Source organism: Saccostrea cucullata, unplaced genomic scaffold (assembly GCF_032062105.1).
Source record: "Saccostrea cucullata isolate Sc308-1 unplaced genomic scaffold, CSIRO_AGI_Scuc_v1 ctg284, whole genome shotgun sequence".
Lineage (NCBI taxonomy): Eukaryota > Metazoa > Mollusca > Bivalvia > Ostreida > Ostreidae > Saccostrea > Saccostrea cuccullata.
In genome coordinates this window covers 221,584-248,864 of record NW_026924831.1, presented here as the reverse complement: position 1 = coordinate 248,864, position 27,281 = coordinate 221,584, and the positions used below count along the sequence as shown (strand labels likewise).

At 32.7% G+C, this 27,281-nt stretch overlaps 1 protein-coding gene across 5 annotated transcripts in view; it reads right to left on the bottom strand.

The window, feature by feature from the left end:
• Positions 1–6: 6 nt before the first annotated feature.
• The window catches only part of LOC134267408 (B lymphocyte-induced maturation protein 1 homolog), a 34,902-nt gene continuing 7,627 nt past the window's right edge, over positions 7–27,281 (bottom strand). For 2 of the 5 annotated variants that reach the window (XM_062749628.1, XM_062749627.1), the window contains exons 2-5: positions 18,539–18,705; positions 10,667–10,789; positions 7,828–8,080; positions 7–4,187 (exon numbers count right to left, since the gene is read on the bottom strand). In XM_062749628.1, the coding sequence (XP_062605612.1) occupies positions 2,320–4,187; positions 7,828–8,080; positions 10,667–10,789; positions 18,539–18,705 (2,411 nt within the window). In that variant the 3' untranslated portion in view covers positions 7–2,319. Of the gene's footprint in view, positions 4,188–7,827; positions 8,081–10,666; positions 10,790–12,920; positions 12,967–12,993; positions 13,013–18,538; positions 18,706–22,487; positions 22,698–27,281 lie in introns of those variants that run through there. The other 3 variants (XM_062749629.1, XM_062749630.1, XM_062749631.1) reach the window with 3 other exon arrangements.

The window sequence follows — 27,281 nt, the reverse complement described above, 5'->3', positions numbered from 1 at the left end:
AACAAAAAGTTAGACCTCAATTATTACACTGGTATATGTAGACAAAACTTAAAAAAAAAAATCTCTGACAACCAATCATAAAATTGCAAAAAATACATATTTTCAACCTTTAGAAAAGTCTATGACGTTAGAAATGCAAGGGGGTATAAATGCATTAATTGACTAAGCCAGTATCATGGGGTAGAATTACCATGTACAATACCGTACCACTCGGAAATTCAACAGAGAAAGCATCTAGACATCACTTTTTTCCATTTTAGAAAAAAAAGGCGAAAAAGGTGAGTTATTTACAAGGTCAATGGGGATGATTTTATCAACACAAATTTCTATTTGTGAATAATTTTCTCTTTTCTTTCTTTTTTGCTCTGAAACTCCTATCATTAGATCTAAATATTGGGGTTTTCTGTTTCGGAGCTTTAAACAAGCCCATCATAAAATATCCCCTAATTGATAAATATTGACACACATTTCAACTGAAAACGAAACATTTCCGTTAGAGCCGTTGACAGAAAACTTTCACAATCAATCCTTTCCATTGAGCTACGCTAACGGGCGACTATCTCTGCTTGTCAATTTCAACTGCCAATTTGCGCTCAAGATCTAATCGGCGCTGTTACCTGCAAATGATGCAAGTCCTTTACAATCTGCTATTTTATTTCTTGGTTTGATTTTACTAAATCATTTGTTAAAGAGACCTGCTAGGTGATGCGTCCATTTTCATCATTTGTTACGCTAATGGGGCCGCATTTAAGAACAATGGCACGAACTCTCTAGATAAAGATTTTCACTAATTTCAATCTAATGTCAAACTGTTAATTCCCTTGCATGGTCGCGGAGGGGAATTTGCATAGAAATCTTATAATTCACCAGAGAAAAAAGTCAAAGAGAAATGATGGCTGTCTGGCGATTTTCGAAACGACTCCGATCGTAGATTACCAGACACGGGTGAGCGAACTAAGTAAGTTGATTCCACGGGATTGAATCCCAAATTGTCTCTTGGAATTTGTTAAACAAATATGGTTAAAAAGTTACGTCTGACATCTCTGTTTTAATTTGACAGAGAGCACGGACCGTCCTAGCCCCATTAATTCTAAATATCACTTATGATACGGAAGATACATTTGGCGTGTCAGGGGACATCACTTTTACCAAGGGAGGTAATCCTGTCAATTGTTTTGCAAAATTAAAGAAAAAAGGCTTTTATTTACCAATACATTATCTTATCTCTCTTGGAATCAGTGACGCTAGATTTTCTCTGATGCCAAATGCCATTTCTAATCCAGACCATTGTTGTCAAATTTATAGGTCTCCTGAAGACTTTTCCCTACTGTAAACATTATAACACTGGATTATCATTATGATCCCCAATAAGGGATACAAATAGATAAACAAATTGTTTCCCATTGAAAGCAGAATAAAAAGGGTTTTATCAACTGGTAACATTTCATTAGAAATAATGTTTCGTCATAGAAATTCCTCTTAAATTAACAGTATTTCTTTTTTCACTTCTGGGAATAAAGACTTAGACCAAATTCAAAATGTGCTGTGAACTGGATAAGTAATTCATCTAAAATACTCTTAGAGTTGATTGCCAGATATAATAAATGCAAAATGATGCCTCCAAAATTGTAAATAATGAAAAAAAAGTCTGAAAATCATGCCATTTAGCATTTACAAGATAAATATGTATTAGACAAAACACACAGCAAAATGTTAGTTTCATCTCAAAAAATAAATTAAAAATATCTGCTGCCAACATATTTTTTCAGCATTATATTTATAAATTTAAAAATATAAGGAAAAGTCAAAATAATAAAATGCTTATTACCAGTTACAATTTATGGCAAACACATGGAAAAAACGAGTACTTTTTTATAGTGTAGTTGGAAGCAGAGACTTATTGCTGAGTCAGCAACATGAAAATAAATAATTTAAGTTTGTACAATGTTGATCTGTACATGCCACTAAAAAATGTACACAAAAATCACAACTCAAGAAAAAATAAATAGTTAAAAAACGCAAAATCATAACTCTGTTTAAATAATACATTATGAAATTACAAGAAAGAGGGGAAAATGTCATTAACATGGATTTCATAGAAAAATTGAATGCTCACTTTTTTTTCCTGATAAAAGTGGTCCCATGTAATTGTTATTCTGAGACAAAGAAAATTATTGTCTGGTCATCAAAAATCTACTTCATAAGAGACATAAGTGTCATGTTCTATCTGATATATTATGCAAATAACATGCTCGAATAATTATGCATTAAATAATTAAATTGACCTAGAATCTACAACATCACTATAAGTCTGTTACATTACGCTGTCACAAGTTGCTCAGTGTTCGTGATGGGGGGTGGGGGAGAGGACAGTTTGGGGGGTGAGGGAGACATGGTATACTCCACGGGTTTCCCGAACATGCTGGTGCTGCTGTTCTCGGGGTCAGAGTCTGTGGGTGAGGGGGGATTTTTATCCCCCTCCTCATCACTACCGTTAACACTACTACTACAACTGTTCAGCCTTAGATGATTCAAGCTTCCCATAGCACTAGGACTGTCCATGTTATTATTGAAAGAGTCTAAGTGACTCTGATTGGAGAGGTCCTCCTCTAGTTCTTGGTCGTATTTTTCGAATTTCTCGCCATCCATCGTTTCATTGTAGCCATCTTGTCGGTCTTGGCTTATGACCTCGTGGTGAGTATTTTCTAACAGTGTGTTATAGTCAATGTTCAAACCTGCTGGTATGCAGTTCCCAGTCTTCCAGTGAGTTTTGAGTCCACTGGCACTAATGTATTTACGATTACATTGCGGGCACTCGTAGGGGCGTTCGTTCGTGTGCAGTCTTTTGTGAAGTTTGAGATGGACAAATTGAGTGAATTTGGCTGGACAGAGTTTACAATGAAATGGTTTTTCCCCTGAATGAAGGCGCATGTGAGTTTTGAGGTTGGACGTTGAGCTGAATCGCTTTCCACAGACGGTACATTCGTGAGGTTTCTCTCCGGTATGGACAAGATGATGTTTCTGGAGATGAGCGAGCTGAGTGAATCCCTTCCCACAGGTCTGACAAACAAAGGGCCTTTCTCCGGTATGGGTACGAAGGTGTACCTTCAGATTTGACAACTGTCCAAAAGATTTGTAACAAACATTACACTCGTAGTGCATCTTTCCATCCCTCTTTCTGAGTGGGTAAGGCAGACTCCTGTGTCCCCTTGAGCCATGTCCTCCCTCCATTCTAGGTTTGGTCAGGTTGAGGACTTGTTCTGGTTGAGGCATCATGGGGCGGGGATGAAATGGCATAGGGGGTTGCTGGTTTCCCATCTGTTGGAAGGGTGGAGGGAACATCTGCCAAGGCATTCCTGGGTAAGGACCAAATGGATACATGGCTGGAAGATAGGGCATGGATGGGGAGGGGAAATACAAGGGTGGGCCTGAATGAGGAGGCATCTTAGACATAAATTTGTTGTCCTCAGGACGTCCCATATATGGGTGCAGTGGCATATTGTTTTTGTTGTCCATCATGGGGTTTGGCTGCATGAATTTGTAAAAGAATGGATTGAATGGGTTGAATTGATCTGGAAATGGTGCACGATCTTTCAGATCCTTGGGACTAGATTCTTCTGTTTTGATTTTTGGCTCATGGGCAGGTGAGATCTGGGGTTTGATGTCATTGGGTGACTTGAAGTCCAGGGAGGACATATCCCCCTTCAGCATTTTATCTGGAACATCCTCACCATTTTCCTTCATTTTTTTCATCAGGAGGCTATCAAACACTGCACTTGATGACTTCTTAGGTGTGCTGTGAGCCATGACAGGTTTTGGCTGGAAAGCAGACGGCAAAGAACTAGTTTGGAAGGCGGAGATGGGAGACAGTCTCTCCCTCATGTAACTAGCGTGAGGAGGAGATTTGGTGGGTGAGGGGATTATTTCCATGTCCTCTGACCTGTTTTTCTCCTCCCTGCTCCTATCCATCTCCTCACTCGAGGGGCTGCCATCCCTCTTGTGCAGACTGTAGTCAATGGCATAGCCATCGTCCCGGCTGGTATCGCTGCCTTCAGTTTTGGTCTCTTTGGTGATTTTTTCTGGATGGAATTTTGAATCGTCTAGCTCGGGCTTGAATGCATTGTGGCAGATGGGCAGAGGAAGAAGAGGCTTTGGCATGGTGATTTGTCTCTCTATGTACTGACGTCCTGTAATGATAATAAAATCAAAATAAATTTTTAAATTTCAGCCAATAAAATTCTTTTGTTCTTTTTTTTTTTAAATTTCTATAATGAACTTCTTACAGAAGCTTATGAAAAATTATCAAACTTTACAGCAATGCCATAATTTTTTTTTTTATTTATTTATTTCATTATTATTTTTTTATTTGAAATTCTAATAAAAAATACACATTTACTGAAAATATTTAACAATCAATTGATTGTATTTAGGAGTTCTTTAACCTCAAATTTGAAAATATAAAAAAATTTTAATGTTCTATTTTCACGTGACCAACAATGGTGATGTTGAAGAAGACGGTGAATTATTGGGAAAGAGAAAAATATCAATACTTATTAAAAAACATATTTATTTATGACATATCTGACATTATTATTCCTTGATATGATTTTATTCAGCTGTCAAAACTGACTCCCAACAGGAAAAAAATGTGTTTTTAATTGAAAATCGTGAAAGGAAAATTGAAGCGACAGATTTACAATTTAATGGCATTAAATTTACAAAATGGTGAAAGTCATTACGGCTAAGTTCTTTTGACGGTAATCTGAGTGGGCTGTAAGCTTTAGCGGGTACTTCCAAAAATCACTTTCATTGATCTAAGCAGGGAACCATCTAAATGACGTACTGTTTAAATATCTTTTTCTTGTATTTCATTTGAAAAGCCCAGGGATATAAAATGAACTGTTTAGGGCAAATAAACATTTATTTGGCATAAACGGTGATTATTTCCTAAACAGTGAGAAAAAGAAAAATCTTTACCATCTGAAATTTTTTTTTTAAAAGGAATCCGAGATGTCTAAAAAATTAACGATAAGCTTTGAAAGAGCCATAAAGCCACTTCATCCATTGTAATGGAGAAAGATCAAATCAAGTGTTAACAGTCCTTAAATTAGCGAAAACAGTTCTGATCAGATGTAAAAGTTGTTTATTTAATCGAATGATTACCAAGCTGCGATTAATTGGCGACTCTTGACATTCCGTGCGTTTGACCAAATCGATTGATTCAACACTCAAGTACAGAGAAAGTAATTTGCTCTCGTTACAATGGTGTAAAAGGAAAATCGTGGAGTTCAAACAACGTGCTAATTTTTCTGCACTCAGACACTGCACAGCTATCCTATAATTAGACACTGATTTAAGGAACTGCCAATTGTGAAAGAAACTCTTTTGGCTCCACTAATTAGGAAGTTACAAAAGTAAATGGGCGAGGAATATTATGAAAAAAAAATCTTTGACACAAACTCTGTGCCCTGAAAAGTGAAGATTTTCTCTAAGTACCTATAACTTGCATTTCATAATAGGAAATATATTCATATAAAAAATAACACAATTTTGATTTAATGATGAAAAATACATATTCTTTTTCTCTTTTCTCTTCATGGCATCATCGTATGAATTAAACAATTATTCAGAACATATTGCATGCACCAATCCATTTGCTGCTTACTTTTGTAGTCTCTTTGTAAATAAAGTAAATTAAAATTTTAAAATTTATTATTTTTTTGTCCATATTCATCATTTATAGCAGAAGAAATTCAAAAACTATCCAAAAAAAAAAAATTAAATTTGCATATGAAATCCTTATTTATTACATCAAGATGAATTATATGTGCCCCTTTCAAACAACTTTACAATATCAAAATGACTTTCGAGTAATTTAAAAATGATTTACAGACTTTATCAACGTAACTGATATGCTAATTTTCACCATGATAGCAAAATTTTCTTTTTATCATCTTTATAATTTAAAATAATTTTAAAATTCTAAATAATACCCGAATTACACATAATCATCTAAATCACTAAGACAGACCATAGTTTTAGCTGTTGATAGTTAGAAAGTGTCATATGCGAGGGGCATTAATTCATAAAAGGTATATTTAAGATGCCATATTACCATATTTAAGCAGGTACATTTTGTATCGGGTTTCATTTTCCAACGAAAAATGTGAAAATTAGATTAGCACTTGGGTCCGAGATCTTTAGATCTCCATAATTCATGATCATTAACGATAAAAGCAACAAGGTTTGCGTAAATTATTATTTTTCTATGATCTAGTGAAATTGACTCGTCGTCAATTATCTACAGAAGCAAAACAAAAAAAAAGCAAACGAGTGAGGTTTCAAGGCAATTAAAGTGACAGTGGAATATACTATAATTTATTCCCTAATCAATACCATTTAACAGATGGTGCACCGTATTTTTATTTTCTTATTGCAATTCTGATACCAACCAAATATGTTTCAATTAATTTTGCACTGTTAAGGTTCGTTTCTCAATGATTTTTAAATATCTTTTTTTTCACTGGCAATTTTTCAAATTGTCTATGCAATCAAGATTCAACAATTTAAAAAAAAAAGATCCCGATATGTTGGTTTGACTTTGAATTAAGGTGATCATTTAGATAGAGCCATTGAGCCTCAGTGAACTTACCTCAGTCACTGAACGAGATTTTCCGATCGCATTTCAAATTCTCATATTTGCGTGCAACACACTTCATGAGAAAATACCCTCCTTGGAGGGACTTCTATTGTTTTTTTCCCTCAATTTAATCACAATAAGTCATCTTTGAAAATCAAGATGCCCAAATATCTTTTCCCTGCCTATCTACGGTTTCAAAAAGGATTTCAGAGTCTATATTGTCAAGAATATTCTGCAGGCAGATCTAAATAACATTAAATCCTCCAAAAGTTCACTTTTCATTAAACAACAGCACTAGCCTGAAGAGCTAAAAGGACAGATAGTAGAAAATAAATCCCTGAAAAAATACTAATTTGTAATTCAGATCTAATTCTACCTATAAGAAAAAATATAGTTTCCATTTTCAAAGTGACATTGGGAAATTAAATTTCTTTGTACAGACATGGGAGTCAGTTTTATTTAGAATTTGGGGTGAATGTCTTACTCATATTAAAAAAGTAATGAAAACAAACGTTTATATGCACAGAAAGTACATGTAGATAAAATTTCTACCCTTTGTGATTGACACAATAAACTTTCTAAAAGGATGGAGGGAAGAGAGAATAGTTCAAAAATTTGCTGTCCAACAGACTATAATATTTTATCATTTCAAACATTGATTTTTTTTTTAAAAATTTTATTTAATTTTATTTTTTTTACCTTTGTGGAAAAAGAGAGTTTAGAAGCTGTATGCATAACAAATTATAATAGGTGCACTACTTTAATTGAAAAACCATTTTTAACTCCCTCAATAAATAAACAACAAAATAGAATCACCAAAATGTATGTCAGTTTAAAATTCTCAAAGTTCAATATTCATCAGGCATCTATTTAAAATCTAGATATTTTCAAATTTCACACAATACAAAATTTTTTTTAAAATTAAGTCCATAAAGGGAGGCAATTAGTACTTACTCCAGTTCTGTTAATTCTTTTTATTTATTTTTTTTATCTTTAAGGAAAAAGAGAATTTGGAAGCTATATGTATAGAATATTTAAATGGATACACTACTTTTATTGAAAAACTATCTTTAATTCCCCCTATACATAAGCAACAAAATAAAATCACCAAAATGAATGTAAACCTAGATATTTTCCAATTTTACACAATTTTTTTTTTTAAATCCATAAAAGGAGGTAATACTCACTCCAGTTCTGCAGCATTTCCTCCCCTGTGAGGGGGCAGTTGAGACGGTCAGCATACTCCCTACAGTACCACACCATCAGTTCTGTGTTGGGGGGGATAGGCTTAGTCGTGTAGAAGTAGATGTTGAAGTCAATTTGACACGCAATTAAGTTCTGCTGGGTAGCGGTGTACGCAAAGTTTGTGTAATGCATCCAGTTGCTACGGGTTACATCGCTGTTGTCCAAGAATTGGTACACATTGTTATTTTTGAAAACCTGAAATACAAAATCAAATTTTGTTTTTAAAATAAAAAAATCATGAAGCAGAGGAAAAATTTCCCTTTACATATAACTTTAATGCAGTGTATTATTTCCAAAAAAATTAAAGAATATAAAATATGGTACAACTTTTAAGAAAAAAAAAATCAAGGATTTTGTACGAAATTTGAATATTTTTTTTTTTATTTATAATTAGCAAAGGGAAATATCTCTTCAAAACTACCCTTCAAAAAAAAAGCATGTCTTTTATGCTTTGCGAACTTAAAGAAGACTTTCAATAATGTTAACAATCAAAATAGGAAGAAAAAACTATTTCAAAATTTTATCAATGAAATGGGATGTGCGGAAACCAAGAGGCTAAAAAATATTTATTTAATGATCCGAATTAAATATAACTCGTAACACTGAAATAGTCTGGGTGTCATTTCGTGTTGCGTTAGGGGGTCCAGGAAGCTAGACGCGCAGAGTGAGTTATTATACCGATATCGGCCTAATCTAAATGCAATGGTAATGTTCAGCAACTATAAAACGTGTGTCATTTTGACAGAAATATAGATATATATAACATTACCAAAATGAATTGATAAGACGTTTTTTTCAATGAATTATTTTTTGGCTGACAAAAAAATTGTATATTTGAGTACAGATTTCAAATTCTGTCTAAATGCATGGGGAGTTTAGATCACATACAGTCGATGAAGATAGAAATACAAAATTTACAACTTTCGAATGATATTAGCAGTTGTTATCTTTCAGATATCAATTTTTTTTTATCTCCCCTTCTTATACAAATTTTTTTTTTCCTTATTAAATTTAAACACATCATGCAGGAACCGTTCGGTGATTATAAATGTATTTTTTTGGTTACACTCACTTTTTTAAGAGTCAAATGAATATGGTGATGAATGGAGAAACATTTCATTTTTTTATTAAACTTTCAAGATGAATAAAGTGAAATGACAACATATTGATAGATAAGTTTTAAAGTTGGTGAAAGAAATATACATTAATCATAATTCAACTTTTCATATTTTGAGCATATATTACAGACAATTTTCTTCTATAACGATTTAAATGTCAACACATTACGAATAGAAATCCCGAATGACTTGGATCTCCACGCAGATAGTGTGTCAATTGAAATTTATCTTTTTACAATTTTTTAAAAAATGGGTACCAAATCCAAGAGATAAGTTTAAATCGAAACACATGTTTTGATAAAATATCTCTTAAATTTCTCTATAGTTGCCATACAAATAAGTAATTTTAAAGTCATCACTTGAAAACGTAAAACAAACCATATGGACATACCTCAGATTTTTCCCCTGCCGTTTTACTTTCAGTCATAAAAGAGATTAATATCAGAAATAATATTGTTCGTACTTGCAAAATGACATCATCGAAAAGAAAAGCCTTCTCTCGGATTTCATATTTTTATATAATGTTTTCCAACAAACCTATAAAGTGGGGTGTCTAAATACAAAGTTTTCCCCCCAAATACGAAACACGACCACTGATCCTTTTATCAACGCGGATTCCCTATCTGAAAGTAAATCCCATATTATCTCGTTTATGTATCTCGACTCTGTTTGAAAAAATTAAAGATAGAAAGTCATGACGATTTTTAAATGAAATTAATCTGCTAGAAGAGCTGGCAAAAAAACCCTTACATGTGGTTTCAAACATTTACTTTTGCGTTTTTTCAGTTTAAAAACCCTTGCTATACGAATCTGGAATGCAGGTATTAGGTACGAGTTGGACAATACTAAAATTGATACAGCTTAACTTTTTTGGTTATCTGAGATGCCTTTAATGCTCGGGATCAAATGAAAGTAAAATACATCTGCAAACAGATACCAGGTATCTAAATTACCTAAAGGCGAAAATAAAAGATATAAAATAACCCGAATCTACAATATTATTGCTCATACAGATGTTTATCTGGACTCTTGATAGGTGCCCATTTTGAAAAGACGGTACTGGTAGAAGCAAATCACAACTTTCGTATGCACTCTCTACCACTCTCACTCGGGGAGAATTTTAATTAGAATTGACAATTTTAACTTTCTCTGATGACATGATACATGAACAGTAGCAATAAATCCTTCCTATTTTACCCCCTCTATACAAAGCCTATTGGCTAAAAAATTAGGCCTATACATATTTGTCAAATGACTCTCAAAACTTAATTTTATGAAAGAAACAGAAAAAAAAAAACTTTATAGGATACCTGCAATTTAAGTAAAAATGAACCAAATATATATTTTTTTAATTTTTAAATTTTTTTTAATCAGGTGCGTTATCCTTTTCCTATTAGACAATTAATCTTGGTAAATTTATACTTTTAAAAGTAATATATATGTACTAAATTGATAAACAATCAATATTTCTTTAATCAAAGAATATAACATTGTTATTGTCATCCAATTTTTCGATAAAGAGCTGGTACAGGAATTCATAGCAAGATAATATGTTAAAAAACTATTTTTCAACAACCAACCATTGAAGCTTTAGGGTGTATACAGTAAGTTTGGTTTTTTTTGGACTGTAAAAATAAATTACTGTGTAATAAATTATATTTACCTTCCAAAGAGAAATTCTGTCCGATTCTTTTCTAGAGAATGGCTCGCGGGAAAACACTTCTCCTACGAGGGGTCCAAATCTGGTCCCCCGGGGTATGTAGTCAAGGCTCCACACTCCTAGACCCTGCAGGAAAAAGAAACCAGAAAATTGTAAATCACCAGGAAATGACCAAAAATATCAAAAATATTCAATCAAAAGTCAATATTTGTTTTTCAACAGTCAAAAACAACAATAGCCTTCAGTCAAGTGGAAAAAGACAGGAAATATTACCTTTATAATATTCTCAAAACACGCAGTCTCTGGTATTGAGCAAGGCTTTACACCGAATTATGAATCTTTACTTTTTTTTTTTAAAAAGAAATGACAAGAACTTTTTCCTTCTTTCACAGATTTTGTATTAATGAAGAAAAAGGCTAAAGATCCTCAAGTTTTAAACCAGCAAAGGTAGAGATATAAATTATAGATTGGACCCCCTACCAATTCTCCAGAGATAGCAGAGACAGGGATTTTTTATATATATATACACACACGGCTCGTACAGAGCGAAGTCGTCAGTAAAAATTACATCTAATATTTCGATGCCTTCAGTGACCCTCGTAAGTTCAGCCGCTCAGTTTCCCTGATATGACAGCCCAGGGGGTGTGTAAAAAAGGAAATCTCATGATAGAGCTCAAGGAAAATGAAAAGCTTGAAGGAGGCCCATCAGTCGAACTTACAGAAGTATGTACAGCTGTCAAATCGACAAGTGTTTATCCAATGAAAATCTCCTCCATAGACGATTGATGTTCTAAGAGATTCAATGACTGATCCTCATCGCCAAATTTGTTCCCATCAAGGGATGACCGTGATCAAGCGCGGAATTAAGAGGTGGGTGGTTTACTGTGGGGGGATCAAGGTGTTCCTCCTGTCTTTGGAGTTTAAAAACCCCTCAGATCAGCCCTGGAGCTGTTACTTTTCTTAAAACTCGTGAATGAACATCCCAAGCAATTACACTAGCAAGTGGGAGTCATAAATTCATAATTGACTCATAACCTTACTGAACATATATCTATACAGTTTAGGAATTTTTTTTTTAATTTTCACTAAATATTTGATTTATTTTTTAATAATAAATAAATTTGAATGTGAATTCATAAACACATGGAACCAATGGTTGATCATATCTATAGAGAAATCACAAATAACTAGAAATTTCTTTACTGGGGGGTAAAATAGTATTTAATAAAATAATAATGAACTACTCACTTGAATTTCAGGTGAAATGGTAAAAATGCACACATACAACGTAAAGAAACAAAAATCAGGACCAAGCAATTAACCAAGGATGAGACGAAAACTGGGCTGGGTTTTTTATTGCAGAAACTGAGTACAGGAAAAGAACCCACACTTATTTCAAAAGCCCCCACTTCACAAAAGCCAAAAGTGTTCCCCTAGTTAGAAAATCAGTCATTGGGAGAATATGGAAAGTGAATGAGTCTTCCCTCTTCAAAGAAACTTTCAAAGCTGTCAACACACTTCGTCAAAAAGCAGGGGCTGAAAAGCCACTTTACAATGCAGTGGACGATTTAATTAATTCGATAATACTTGAAAAGTGAAAATTCTGTCAACTATCTAGACCATCTTCTCACACCTGCAAATCTGCAAATGATATTTTTTCCTATGAAAACATTCGACTAGATATATTCTACTCACTTCTTATGCTAAGGCTTAATTAATTCTAAAACTTCATTATCAAGGACTCCTATGCATGTGCAAGTCTTCTAACAACCAATAAAATTAAACTAAAAGCCAGGGACATAATTCTTTTTTACATCAATGCATCATTCAGATGATTACCATTATATTCAATATCAACAAGGTTTAAGTTCAACAGGCATTCTCAGAAAAAAAAAAAATATTTATTTGGGATAAAAAAAAAATCATTTTTAAAAAAAAAATCCTCTTTTATCAAGATACATGCATTTGATTAATGTTTCGGCAGAAGGAACCTGCAAACTAGCCCTGTCTACAAATTGATCACGGATGAGCTTTTAATAGCTGCCATGCATCATTTCTGATCTTTCATTCATAAATGTTTCCCTTGATAACACTGACCTGCAGGATTAGCTATAAAATTCACACTGAAATTTCTTATCCGTGAAATGACCATAGAGTCACGCAGCAGTAAAAATTCACCGTGTGGCTCCCCGCTTATGATAACCACTGACTGTTAGCCCTAGTTTTGAATTTCATTTCCTATTGCTTAAATACCCACTTATAATTCTTTCGATTTGCATCTTCAAAAGTTGGTAATCTTCGTAAACAGAACAGTAAAAGAAAAAACTGACCTTCCTCTCCTGGTTATTTTACTTTCAGAATGATAGGGGGAAAGATTAGGCGATATCTTTTTGCCGTACTGAAAGCTCCCAGTCTTGCATTTTGCCACACCTTTCACTTTTATATGCAAATTAGCTGTTATGATTAAATTCAATACATATGACCCTAATTTCAGTAACATAACACTCATTGTATGGAGAAGATGGTCATAATTTAAATATTTAACATTGGTTCCTGTATTCAAATAACCTTTTTCATTTGACAGGTTCAATTTTCTGGTGAAAACCTATATCTTTTCCTTTGTGGAAAATGACAAAAGATGCAGTTATATGATGTTCATGCCAGTCAAATTTAAAATAATTTAATTTTTTCAAACCACGATAAAGACAGACGCGGGAGAAAGTCAAGGGCCATCAAAATAAGAAAATTACGCTTTCCGAAGGACAGCATTAATGTGCATCGGAAAAATTGACAAAACTTTTTTAGAGAGAGAAAATTGACTTTAAGTCGCTGGTGGGACAATTAACCATTACGAGGGGCGTCAATGATTGACATGAGGGGAGGGTAGAAAAACGGCCTTAACAAGGGAAAAACGGCCTTAACAAGAGAGTCATTCAATGGATACAATTTATCTGGTCGGCTAATTTTTGACGTAATTGCAGGTAAAACGAAGCTGGTGATATTTCACAGCAATTGAAAGTTATAATCACAGAGAGAGAAAAATAAAATAGAAATCACAACATTTTTTCACCTTATACCCAGCCATTCATCAATACAGTCTGCCAGAAAAATGTGGTCCTTGTAATAAATAGATGAATTTTAAAATTTGACTTCGGTAATAAGAAGAGACTATTTAAAATGAAAGGAGATAATAAAATACACAAAGTTTGATCCTTTTACACCTACATGTACAAAACTCGTTAATTTGTTTGGCTGGACACAAATTACACAGTTGCATTTTTTAAGGACAACAGACTGCAAGGCAAAAATTACCTCCTTCTCTGAAGAATGCAAACAAAGTGACTTTGCAGCCATTCAAAAAGTTTGTTTGAAAATGAAAATTTATGAAAAATTTCAATTTCATATATGAATGGATTATTGATGCCAAATTACAATTTGTCTGCAAGTCTCTCGACATCATGGGTCTCCATTTAGACTGTCTTCCTGTGCTTATATTATTATTTTTTTCTTTGATTTGCAGACCTGCATTTGTTTGTTACTATCTTGCTTTGTGATTTGTTTCAATTTCAGAGGAGACACGCATTATTGACTAAATAACTATGTCTGAACTGTCATAATACTACCTCTTTACCCCCAGAGTCTCAGATTTTTTTTTTTTTTTGTATAAATACATGTACATGTATATATAGGAATTCAGGAAAAATTAATATTTCTTTAAATTTTAAAAATCATAAGAAAGGAAAATTTGAAAATGATAATAATTTTAACACAGAACTGATCTACAATTAAAAAAAAATTCTATCTGAAATTGCTAATTTCTTAAATAAAAGTGAAATTTTGCTGGTGTTAACATTTTAATTTCTATTCCAAGGTTAAACCACTAATATTTTGTACCAAAATTTCCCAGTGAAAAAACCACAGCATTGTATAGACACACAACTATCATTTTCTCATGATGGAAGTGTGATCGTATACAAGATAATATACAAAGCGGATTAAGTGACGCGATCTCATTATGAGAACAACGTGGTATAACCAAAAAGTGACAATGAAAAGCCACTAGAAATGACTGTAAAGAGATAAAGCTTTATCTACGATTTCTTTTCTTTAAAAAAAAGTTAACATTTCCCTGAGAGAAAATGGGCAAATGAAAATGCTGTTAATTAGATAATTTTGAGGATTTTTATCTCTTTAAAAGGCAACAATAAAGAAGGAAACTCCGAAATTTTTTCCCAGTGAATTAAAGTGAAAATTATTTGACAAAAGAATTTTTCTCTCTCTTACTCCACAAGGGTCAATTTGTTATTGCGGTCTAAATCGAATGAATTTGATTTCACAGTTTGATCATAATCTGGGTAAACTTTACTGTTCGATTGAATAAATATGAATCATCACTACAAAATGATTTCATGGTGTCTATTCCGATGCCATTTCTTTCTATCATGGATACACTCTCGTCAATTTGGTCTATAATTTCAGAATTTGGAATGAGCGAAATGTTATTGACAAACAAACGGCAGTGTGCGTGAGATCGATAAACTAGCAAGATTTGAGACACCTTTTCTGCGATAATCACGGATTACACTATCACTTTCTTGATAGAGAGTGACAGGGAGGGGAAAACAATGTCATATAATTCGGCGGATTTTCTTTCTGCGTATCTGATAAATCCAAGGATTCGCTTTCTATCTATGGGAATGTTAAGACATTTTTCACACAATATTCCCCCACTTTAATGGATCAAATATTGACTGGAATTAAGTAACAGTAGATAAGGGAGAAAGTTTGTAAACTTTTAGTCAATACTGGGAAAATCTAATGAAATGGTATCTAAACATATAAAAATTTCCCAAGCTTATAAAAACCTACAAGACATATAACTTGGCAAAATTTTTTGACTATTTGAACTTTGTATGCATATAGAATAACATTGAAACAACTGTTTAAAAAATGATTAGAAATTCAAATTACCCATTTCATATCACTTGGATTCGCACTTCATTATCTTTGATAGAATACTTAACATGAAAACTGAAAAATTTTACATGCAAAAATATGACGAAAAAAGTCAAATTTAGGTTCGGAAAAGTGTGTAATTGACTCAGTATCATGCCGGCTTATCTTGTTTATCAGAGCCCCCAATCTCAGAGATCAGTCCTACATCCCCCGTAATTCACTAATTCTATTTACTTACGCTGAATGCAATAGCATCAAACACATTTCCCTCCCCCCTTTGGTTCTGGCTCCAGTTTTGAAGAGGTGATAAAAGTTGCTGTATTCAAAACTTAATTTCTTTTTTATTTTCTTTAAAATATGGCCAGCATTCATCATCATTAACAATTCCACCAGCTAATGTCTGAATTAAACCCCCGACCCATCTGTCTGTATTTACGGAAATTTAGGATCAGGCTGTAATCCCACATCTAAGGGAAATAATCCTTTGGTTGGAGCAAACAGATAGTTGGCTTCATCCGATAATCCCGAAAGAAAATTGAAAGTTTGGAGTTTTTTTAATAGCTTATTTAGGTTGGTATGAAGATCTAAATAGTTGAACTTGTTTTTTTTTTTAATGTATAATGTCTGTAAGCTTTGAGCAAGTGCCACCTGGACATGCTGCCCTTGAAATTCAATTAAAATATCCCCAATCAGAATAACTATTAAGATCCAATTAATTATCATACAAAGTAATTAGAACTGAAGAAATTCTATAAGATCATACTTCAGCGGATTCAGTTTGGAAAAGTTTGATGATGACATTGCTGTATTTTAAGTATAACTCTTCAAAATTTCCAGCTATACCCAAACCTAATTAAGTTTGGATTAACAATCAATTTTTAAATTACTTTGAAATTCACAGTTAATTTTTTTCCTAATCTGTCTAAAATCTGACCAAAGATTTCATGTTGTGGTGGACTTGCTTCAAAAGTAACAAGTTCATTGAAATGAGTTTTAAAGTAATTAATATATTTTTCAAAAGAAAACCTCAGAAGAGAATAGCAGTATCTCTCTTAAAGGCTGGCCAAGGAATTATTTACTTTACGTTCTACTCTTGTCTATTAACTACCAGTGTAGATCATTATCTCCGCTATTGAACGGACTTGATGAAATTTCATTCACGCTAAATACCATTTTAATCAGGAACAAATTCAGAGAAAAAGTGTTAGGTGCTTAGAAGAAATTGAGAGAGAAAAACAGAAAAGAAATTGCCATAGAAAGGTGTGTTTAAGTGAATCGTATCTTTGAAGAAAAGCAATCAATCTCGTATAATAAGTTTATAATAAGCCTGCCTATTCTATATGTCTTTGGGATTACTCAAGAATTTTTACATGAAATGATCAACTTTCTATCAAAATAAATACATTAATGTTTGTATTATGCATGTAACAAAGATCTGTTGAGTAAACGATTACCAAAATATCACATGCTAGATATATGGAGATGTATCGTTTTGAGTAGAGAAAGGTTTCTAAACGTTGAGAAAACTCTGAAGATCTCAGAATGTTTTTTTCCCAAAAGTGTATCAACTTGATTTTTCTCAAAGATGCTTAGAGGAACTATGGCCCCCTTTTTGTAAAACTAATCATATTCTTTATCGTCATTTTCTGGACAACTTGCGATTGTGCTATCTTTTTTAAAGTTTGAAAAAAAAAACCAAAGTTGCCCAAGAATGGGAAGACAACTGAGTACAAAAGGCTTTCTCAGCAGGAAAAGGACGGAAAAATCAAAAGTATGCACACAATGTAAAAACAACGGATACAGCTGCCAAATACATAGTTTTTCTTTGAAGCTTAAAACTGATCTTGCTTTCTCACAAGATTTTATGAAAACTTCTCAAAGAGTTGAATGGAGTCCGTTTGGGGCCTTTTTCAGTTTGCTCACAATACTGGTTACACACACTCCCGTTTTTTAACAAGACTTTGATATTCCAATCTAAAGATGTCCCTTTTAACAACGAAAAGCTTTTTTCTTTAGCTAAATAGTTCCCCTTCTTTTATAATGTAAAGGAATGTAAACAAGAAATAGAGTTTCCTTTTTTTCACTCCAATTTTTCAAGTCTGCCCCCCATGAAAAAAAATAAGGGTAATAATTAAAGAGAAATGTCTATAATTTTCACTATTTTCATTTACAAAATAGGTGTGTGTGTTTTTTTATGTATTCCAAATGTAAAACACACAATAGCGGTACACCATTGTTAAGTATCAATGAGAAAACTTCAAAAAACACTTTCAAACCTGAGCAACAGGTAGCCCTTCAACTATTTCCACAACTTTCTTAACTCTAAATAAACATATAATTATAAATTGAAAGTTAAAGATTGAAAAGACATGGCCAGGCCAAGTGAATTCAATGAGATCTAAAAAAAAATATTTCCCTCTTCTATCTATTTAAGAAATCCTTGGAAGAAAAAAAATAAAAGCCAGATACAAAAGAAAACAAACTGATATTTTCCTGTAAATTTACTGTTTATATTCACAGACTTGAGCTTAAAATTGTCGAAGTATACCCATGCAGTCTTTATATCAAATTGGATAAGTATTGCACAAAACCTCAGAGCTCATATTGCCATCGAAGTTGTTCACAAACCTTCAACTCAATTAAGATCAAATCAATGGATATACTGAAAACAGAAGAACTTTATTTTTAAGGATATCTGCTCCTCAGCCAGGAAAGATAACTCTTAAAAGTATTACTTTATAAATTTGAAAATGAAGCTGTTTTTTGCAACAATATTCTTTTCATGCATCTCAAAATGATTTAAGATCATAAAATGTTGACATTTTCATCAGAACCTGAGGATCAGACTACCTTAAGAAAAAAAAGTGGCCTCCATTGAATACACTCACATGGGTTATATAAGTATTTCAAGGTACTCACATTATTGACTTGGTTCTGTGAGGGTTTCAGGGTCAGGTTTCTGGGTAGGGATGCTTGAGCCCTGTTTGGACACACTCGCTCACATGCTCGGTCATGAACGATGTACACACAAAATTCTTCAAACTCATCTTCCTTCAGGTTAGAGCTGTCCCAGCATTCCTCTAAATCTGTGATGAAATTAAAAGTTTAAATTATACTTGGTACAGAAGAAAGAAAGACCCATATTCTTAATTCTGAATTTGACCCAGCTCTCAGTGTCAAAGTAGAAGTTCAAATTATACTTGGTACATAAAGAGTTGGAATACCCCCTCCCCTCTTTCAAAACTTGGTTTTTCATTCAACTCTCAATGTTCCCAAATCGTCATTTGCAGTAGTCAATACTTAATCAACTTAATATTTTACTTTCAAATTGATGGAGTTATAATAAGTATTGATGGTAACATCAAATAAAAATTTTAAAAACTTTCAGTAAGTACAAGTTTCTCTTTCAAACTTTATTGTAGATTTCTTAAAACTACATTTGAACCAACAAGTATGTGAAAGGACCAATCTGGTTTCAAATTTATCATATCAAAAAATGATGATAAAACAAGGAGCCTAGATTTAGAGGAAAGGCCTAGCTATCATTGTGTGACACTCAGTGTGAACAAAATTTGAATGACTGGGAAAACGCAGGATCTTCATGTTGTATAATCTTGAGTATCAAAATTTAAACCCTGTCAAATTATGAAAGTTTTATCAGCTTTTCTCCCTAAAAATTGATAACTAGTGTGGAAGTTTGTCCTCCAAAAGGTACAAACTTCAGCAAAACACTCGAAACCTGGTCAGTTTCCCTATCTGTATCCACTGAAGAAGTCCTCAAGGTCTGGCTGAATTTGGTACAGAGGGGTAGACTTATCACACTAACACAGGGAAAAGTACTTGTTTTATCACAAAACAAACAACACAGACAAGAAAACTTCTCCCAACATGTTTTGACATCTGCCTTTTAACAGGGGATAACTCTCTCTCTAGACAGTAGTATCAAAAACTGAAGTGCGTATTGGACTTTCAACATATCCCCCCCTCCCCTTTCTCGTCCCTAATCAGTGGTTGCTAAATCTGAGGAGAAAAAAAAGAATGATGACTAGAGGTGTTCCATATTAAAGTGTCAAGTGCTGCGATATTTCATTCATTATCTATAAAAGCATAATTTTTCATTCATTATCTCTTGGTTTCCTGGGGGTTGAGTCCGTGGGGAAGTGAGTTTAAACCGCAGTCTAGATCCTGTTTAGAGCATTGTGGGTTTTTTTTCCTCTCGTTCAGACATCGCAAAGTGACGCCGGCTTTTAAAAAAAAGGGTGATAGTGAAGTTTACAAGCCCTGATTTAATGAGGCCTTGTGTCTTGGCTTGATTTAACAGGTCTATACTATGACAAGATTATAAATTTAATAAATATATTTGAAACGGATGAGCAAATGGTTTAGCACGATCTGCGGGATGATATCACTCCGGCAACTCCGCAGGGTGGTGGAGAAAAACAAAATTTCGTAGTAAATAGAACGAAATAGGTTGTAAGACTTATCAGATATATATTATCTTTTTGGAGTTAAAGATTTAATGAACATGAAACAAAAATAAACACTTTGAATGCTCATATCTACTTGTTTCAAAATAGAAAATGTCAGCTTTGCATGGCAAGGAAACCCCACTGTTTCGACAATCTTTTCACTTTTTATGATAAAAAAAATCACTTTTTTTTATCACGAGTGAAAAAGAGGATTGTGGGGGCTCAAGTATGAACATTAGAGGGAATAAATACGGCTCAAACAAAACAGAATTAAAGTGCATTGTATGATCTCTTTGCATCTATAAGAACTCTTACTTCAAAAGACTCTCCATCTAACTTTGTAAAAACACAAGTTATCTCCCCTAAAATCACAGTGAATTTATTTTTGATATATTTCATAGAGGAGGAAGCATGATTCATGAAGGTCACCCCTCCCGCCTCGATGTTTCTCTCGTTTTTGTGCTCGTTTCACCTTTTTGGAAACCTTTTCATCTTTCTTAATATAAAAAAGTTGTTTTTATCTCAATTTAAGCATCCTAAATGTGATTTTGACTAGCTAAATTATTGCTTCTTGAAAATCGGAAAAAAATAATTTCACCACCAATTTCACACATTTTATAATGAGTATTTATTGATGGGGAGAAAAAATATACAAAACCTTTTGAATGAGACAAACTGGTGCATCAAAAAATTGATTTGCTATCATTGAACAACAATTCATAATTATACAGAAAGCATTTTTTCTCTTCTGTCAATATTGGGGGTAACACATTTCTCCCTTTTTATATTTTTTTTCAAATTGACAAAATAAATTAATAAAAAGGAGAAAAATAAATGTATTTTTCATAGAAATGATTGTTTGAGTGCAGTGTAACAGCTCTTCAACCTTTTATATGCACAAGAAGAAAAAAATAAATAAAAATGTGGGTTTTTTTCACGGATGGAAGTTGTATTATTAGTTCGACAACTGTTAGAATCATTAGCTGGCTGATGGGGCTTTTTTAAATTTCAATACAGTCACTGGGACAGTATTGGGGCTCTATAAATCATTAAGATGAAATGGAGACCATATTAACCTTCTCTGTCAGTCTATAGAGAGAAAAAATAAGATAATCATCACCTTTAAATTTTTTGCTCTGAATGATTGCTGTGGTAACAGATTGTCAGTGAGAGAGATGTTTTATTTTTTCCATTTCAATGGTCAGATTAAAAAAAACATCTCTAAGATAAACCTCCATCTTCTTTGCATAACTTCTATCAGAGAGAGAGAGAGAGAGAGAGAGCGAGCAAGAGAGAGAGAGTGGGGGGGGTTTAAAAAGTGAAGATTGAGCATTTCATACAAAATATGCAGTCAAATTTCACTTTTAACTTCATAACTTTCATTCTTAACTTGATTATTATAGAATATAAACCCTGAAGAAATACTAATTTTCAAAAATTGTAAAGATGTAAAAAATTGATTAGAAAGTTTAAACAGGACACCTAGATATCTGTTATATGAATGGGAAAGTTGAATGAAACCCTTTATTGTTTGATTAAGATAATATGTCTAAACCAATCACAGGCCTATAAAAACAGCTAGTTTGTCTGTCTTCCCTATCAATAATTGTAGGTCTTAAAACTTGATAATAAAATCACATGTTTGTTTCACTGATAAAAAAGTGTTAATGTAGATTGCAGATTAATTTATAAAGTACTACAATAAATAACTTGTTTATGTGATAGATGCATAGCATTTATATTTAATTGGTTTGTACTTAATGAAATAGCTACTTTAATAGTAGCAGATGCATTAAAGTTACATTTTCAATTGAAATTGTATGCTTTTGAAAAGAAAGTATATCAAAACTACAAAAAATATTTAAAATTTTTGAATTAAAATCTAAATGTCTATAAAATTTCTCGCAATGAGTTTTCTTTGGTTTTCAAGACTCACAATACTTATTCAATTTATAGAATGCCTGCTAATGACTACAAAAGTGTGTTAATTTATTAGACAAGTATGCATTAATTAAGATATAAAGAAGTTCATAAACAATTTACTAACTAATGAGTACAATGCATGTCTTTTCAATTCTTTTAAATTACACATCAAATTCCAGCCAATATACAATCTTCTTTGTGTAATTGCACAGTTATAAGGGCATTTAAATCTTCAGTTAATTAAAAATTTGCTCATTACAACCATGTTTAAAGTTTCAATTAACTTTTAAATAAGTTATTTTTCTTTCATATTCTTTTAAAAAGCCATGCAATTATATAATTTTCCAGAATTTAAAAAACAAAAGTAAAATTAACATATCTTTTTTTTACATTAATTAAAAAAATAAATAAAAATAAAAATTAAATTAAAATTTTAAAAACTTTTAAAAATTGAAAAACATTTTTAAATAACTCACTTCGAAATCTTCTTGGGTCTTTGGTAAAAAGCATTCTTTAGTTGTTGCAGAAGTTAAAACAGTATAGTGAGTGCAACCCGTTAACTGCAAAAATACTCAGGTTGCCTTCTCGACAGAATGAGATATTAATACAACAAATTTCTCGATTCGGATAATCCAGGTATGTTTAACGGAGAGACATTAGCTATACCCAGTGATTGACACTCTGCAGCAGATAGATTTCTTCAGGTGTGATACTGACAGACAGCCCCTATAGTTATCAATGTAATGTTTTTACCTGGCCACAAGAGTTAATCATCATTGGCTTCTATCTTAGGACCATTCCATTCATGGAAAAAAAAGTTACAGACTGGCCCAGTATCAAATCAATAAATTAACAAAAAAATATCAAGGAGAAAAAATCTTAATTTAAAATTAAAAAAAAAAATTTTTGTGGAAATGAAATTTTTAATTAGTAAATAATATTTATTGATCTTTTTTATTATAATTTTTTTAAATTTTGTCTGTTGTTTGTGAGTTAATTATCTTTAGTATCAAGGGAAGATGGATCAAGGGGGAGGAGTCAGTTATCGCCTTCATTAGTTAGGCCTCAGGTGAGACGATTCACTGATGGGGGGCAACAATTCAATCGAATTGCAATGCACACTCCCTCTTCCACCAATCAGATCAGCTGACAAGCTGCTCCGGGTTAATTGTGTGTTTCAACAGGTAAAAAATAAAAATAAACGAGATTTACTTCATGCATGCACACGAAATTACTGTTTAGTTCTACAATATAAAATCTTAGAGACAAAATGCGCTGACTTCTAGACTACATTGCAATCCTCCCATTGTGGGAATGCAAGCTCTTTTTTAAATGGTTTCCGAGCGGAGGTACGAAATAACTATTCTGTTTAAATCCCTAACCCAAGACCTTGTCTTTAAGACTTGAAATTAAATTTACTTTTAGTTTCAATTAACCCCAATGTTCACATCTTAATCTTAAAGTTTTCTCGCTTTTAATCCCCGAGAAGTGAAGTCATCCAGTGTTTGCTTAATCCTGAGGATTAAGTTTTCACGACTGCGTATTGTTGGAGTACACATTAATATGCTTATGTGTGCAGTGTTGTAGACTTGCCTGTTTCGTAGGACAATCATAAATTCTGCTTCCCTGAAAGGTAGCTGTCAGACCATAGTATCAAATGAAATACTTTAGACAATGTAAATGAATTTAACTTTTTTAATAAAGAAATACCAGACATCATGTAGAAAACTTTACGATTAATTTTTATCTACTTTTCGGACTTAAATGTTAGGAGAAAGTATTAAGTATTCAAATTTATCTGTACACCTTCTAATTTAATTCTAAAATTCACAGCACCCATAGAAATCAGAAATTATTTTCAGATAACATTATCAGTAAGCATGCAAATAAAACCTTTCCTTTGAGAAATTTTAGTTTTATTAATATGATTTTTCCCCCTTCTAATACATAAATCACTTTTCTGCACATATATTAGATCTTCATTCTGCATGCAGCAAACTGAAGCCATGAGATTCTAGGGGGAACATGACAATAAATTAAAGTATTTATTCCTTGATAAAGAAATGATACTCAAAGACACCAAGATAAAACCTAAATCCTATAAAGACTGATTTGCAGAAATGTCAAACTCCTCTCAAAACATGACTATGAACTTTTGATAGGTGAAAATATTTCAGGTGTTGCAGATAGGAAAATTAATTGTTATCTAATCTTTTGGGGGGCTCAACTTCCATGAGAAACCAGTACTTGCTTCCCAATTCCTTAACCACTTGGACTTTTTCAAAATATCTACAAGTATCTAAGACAAGATTAATTCACAAATAATCTCTAAACTGAGACTTAGAAAAACTATATTCTTCTGTTTTATCTTGTCTCAATAATCAGATTTCTCCTTTAGTAATTCTGAGAAAACGGTATACAGCTAGGCCACTGTCTTTAATTGAGGCAGTGATTGGTCAAGTTTCGAGAGAGAAGCCCTTCATATACTGGACACCTGTGCAAAATGTTTGTTGTCATAAACATTTCACAACATCAAAGGCATACGGATCTGTTTTTCTTCAACTTCTAACAGAGTATTAAGTTACAAATCTCTTATTTAGATTTCACACTTTTTTTTCTTCATTATCAGTTTCTATTAGAATTAGAATGTATATACCCCCATATCTTCCTGGATGCATGTTTTTCTTGTCTCCCCTTAATCAAGACAATGGCTCCACTCTAAGCCAATAATTTTATAAAAAGATGATGCAAGTCATAAAAGCAATTAAATAATAAAAAAACATGTCTCTAGTGATATTCAGCACCATTTCCTATAACACATATTGCGCAACACCATGTTATTTACACAGCAATGTACAATTTACAATTCTATAGGAAATGTGACAAGTTTTATGAAACTAATGACCAGAAATTATTTGTCTCTTTCAATACACATGTGCAATAATGATATGATATTGATGCCTTTGTATAAAGACAGTTACTTAATATTATGCATATGTTACCAGACATTATCATGTGACCAGGAAAAGTGAATACTTTTATTTTAGCCCCAAATTGATTTCTAAATTAACAATGAACATTAAATGGATTGGCATACAAATTATCATGGCAACATGTTTCTTTTAAATTAATTCATTGAAAATACTGTTCAATATATGAATGATTCATCAAAGTTTTTTTCCCTATTTGTTTTTTTTGCTCTCTCTCTCTCCCTCTCTCTCTCTCTCTCTCTCTCTCTCTCTCTCTGCACAGCAAAATTATTAATTCTAATGAATTTAAAACATAATTAAGAGACTTATTGTGATAGTGACAAGATAAAATGAATACATATCTATAGTTGTACTTTTAAATAAAATGTAATTGAAATTTGAAAAAAGACTGGTATCTAAAATATATGTCTGCCTTAATTCAAACAGAAAGAAAGTTATTACAGAACTTCTGGAAAATAATAAAATTAAGCCATAAGTTTTTGAAAAAACATAACTATAAAATCCAGTGATGAAAAACACTCAAATGTTTCAAACACTTTAACACAGTCAAATCCATCTTTGACCCCTTATCATCAAGAGAAAAGCACCATTTCTACAGTTTGATGAAAATCTCGTAGATAAAATTATATTTTTTCTCCAATAAAATCTTCAAACACATAAATATAAAGAAATTACCCAGGATATAATTATGAGAATTATCTATGGGGGGAGAGATATTTCGAGGGTTCCAGGAGCCTGGGATATCGTAGAATTGACTGTAAAATTTTGACGTTTACGAGGAGCCACATGACATTGCGGAGACAGGGTCTCTACCCCACGCAATAACGTTATTGCTTGTATCAATTAGCTCCGTGATTTACGTAGATATCGTATCTAATGCCGTAACCACTATTCGAAGAAAAAAGCATTACAACGATATAATTTTGAATCTTTCATAAAAGTCATTGCCATTGTCATTTTTTGTATTCAGTTCCCCGAGAGGTAATGCTTTTAGCGGTTAGATACTGCAGATCAATGGCGACTGTTTTATTGAGCTCTTGAATTTCTCAAACTGACTTTTATTTTTTAACAAAGATTAAATTTAAAGCCCCTATGAAATCTTGGTGATATTTTCTATATTTTTTAGGGGAAAAAATGGCCCCCCTTATAAAAAAAAAATGGTAATGTTTTGAAAGTACACAACAATCATGAAACACTGCTTTGTTCCGGAAAACCCCCAAGTCACTTGGTTTAAACGATTTCCTATTATATCACTTTCGATAACCCATAATTATACTTTCTCCCAGATCCCGATATCTTTTTATCCTGTTTAAATATTTGAAAATAACACTGTCTCCCTTATTTACTCTGAAAGTTCATTCAATTTCAAATTCAAAAAAACTATCCTTGAAAATTTTTACAAATGTCCAGCAAATTTATAGCATGTCAACATGCAAACTCTTTGTTAATTGTGGGAGTTTCCATGATTTCTGAGTGCATCTAAAATCTTCTTTTTTAAATTCTAAAGTAAATTTTCTTTAAAAAAAGAATCAACTGGTAGATAAAAAAAATCTGTTTTCTCTTTTTTATCCAATCATTTAAAATATACCTAGCTATCAGTGCAGAGCACTTCATTTTGAGTGCATAAAGGGGAATAACTGCGGTCACCTCTATATGTCAAACTGACTTGGGAGAAAGAATTCTTGTACCATAAGTGTAAAAATGGACATTTTTTTTTTTTTTTGGAAAAAAAACATTTAAAAATCTATTATCATGGCAGAGAAAAAAATCAAGCATTTCAGACAAGTACAATCATCCCTTTCAAAAGACAAAGAATCAAAGACAATCTAGCATTTGATTCAATTTTCAATATCTCTAATCCACTAAAAAAATCTTAATCCAACTCTTGTTATTAATAGGTTTGCGGTCTTTTTGCTCCCCATTCCTGAGTCGAGCGGCTGGAAGAAATGGCAGCCTGCTCAAGTGGTGGTTTTAGCCATGACCAGGTGGGCAATGGCCACTCAACCCTTCTCCGTCGAGCACCCAGGACCACTCTCCCAAAAAACATAAAAGTATCAATATCGTTTTTATCTGATGGTTTCCGCAATATGAACAAACAAACCAGGTGAGTTGCTGTCATAGTGGGATATTTTCTCTCTCCTCCAAAACGAAATCAATTAGGCTTTGTGATAAGGTCTCCGGAGAAACTAATGCAGAAAAACAACTTTCCGGAATGTCCAGCCACTTGACTGCGGTTAGAGCTGGTACAGATATTGGATCATACGATTTCGAGCATGTAAA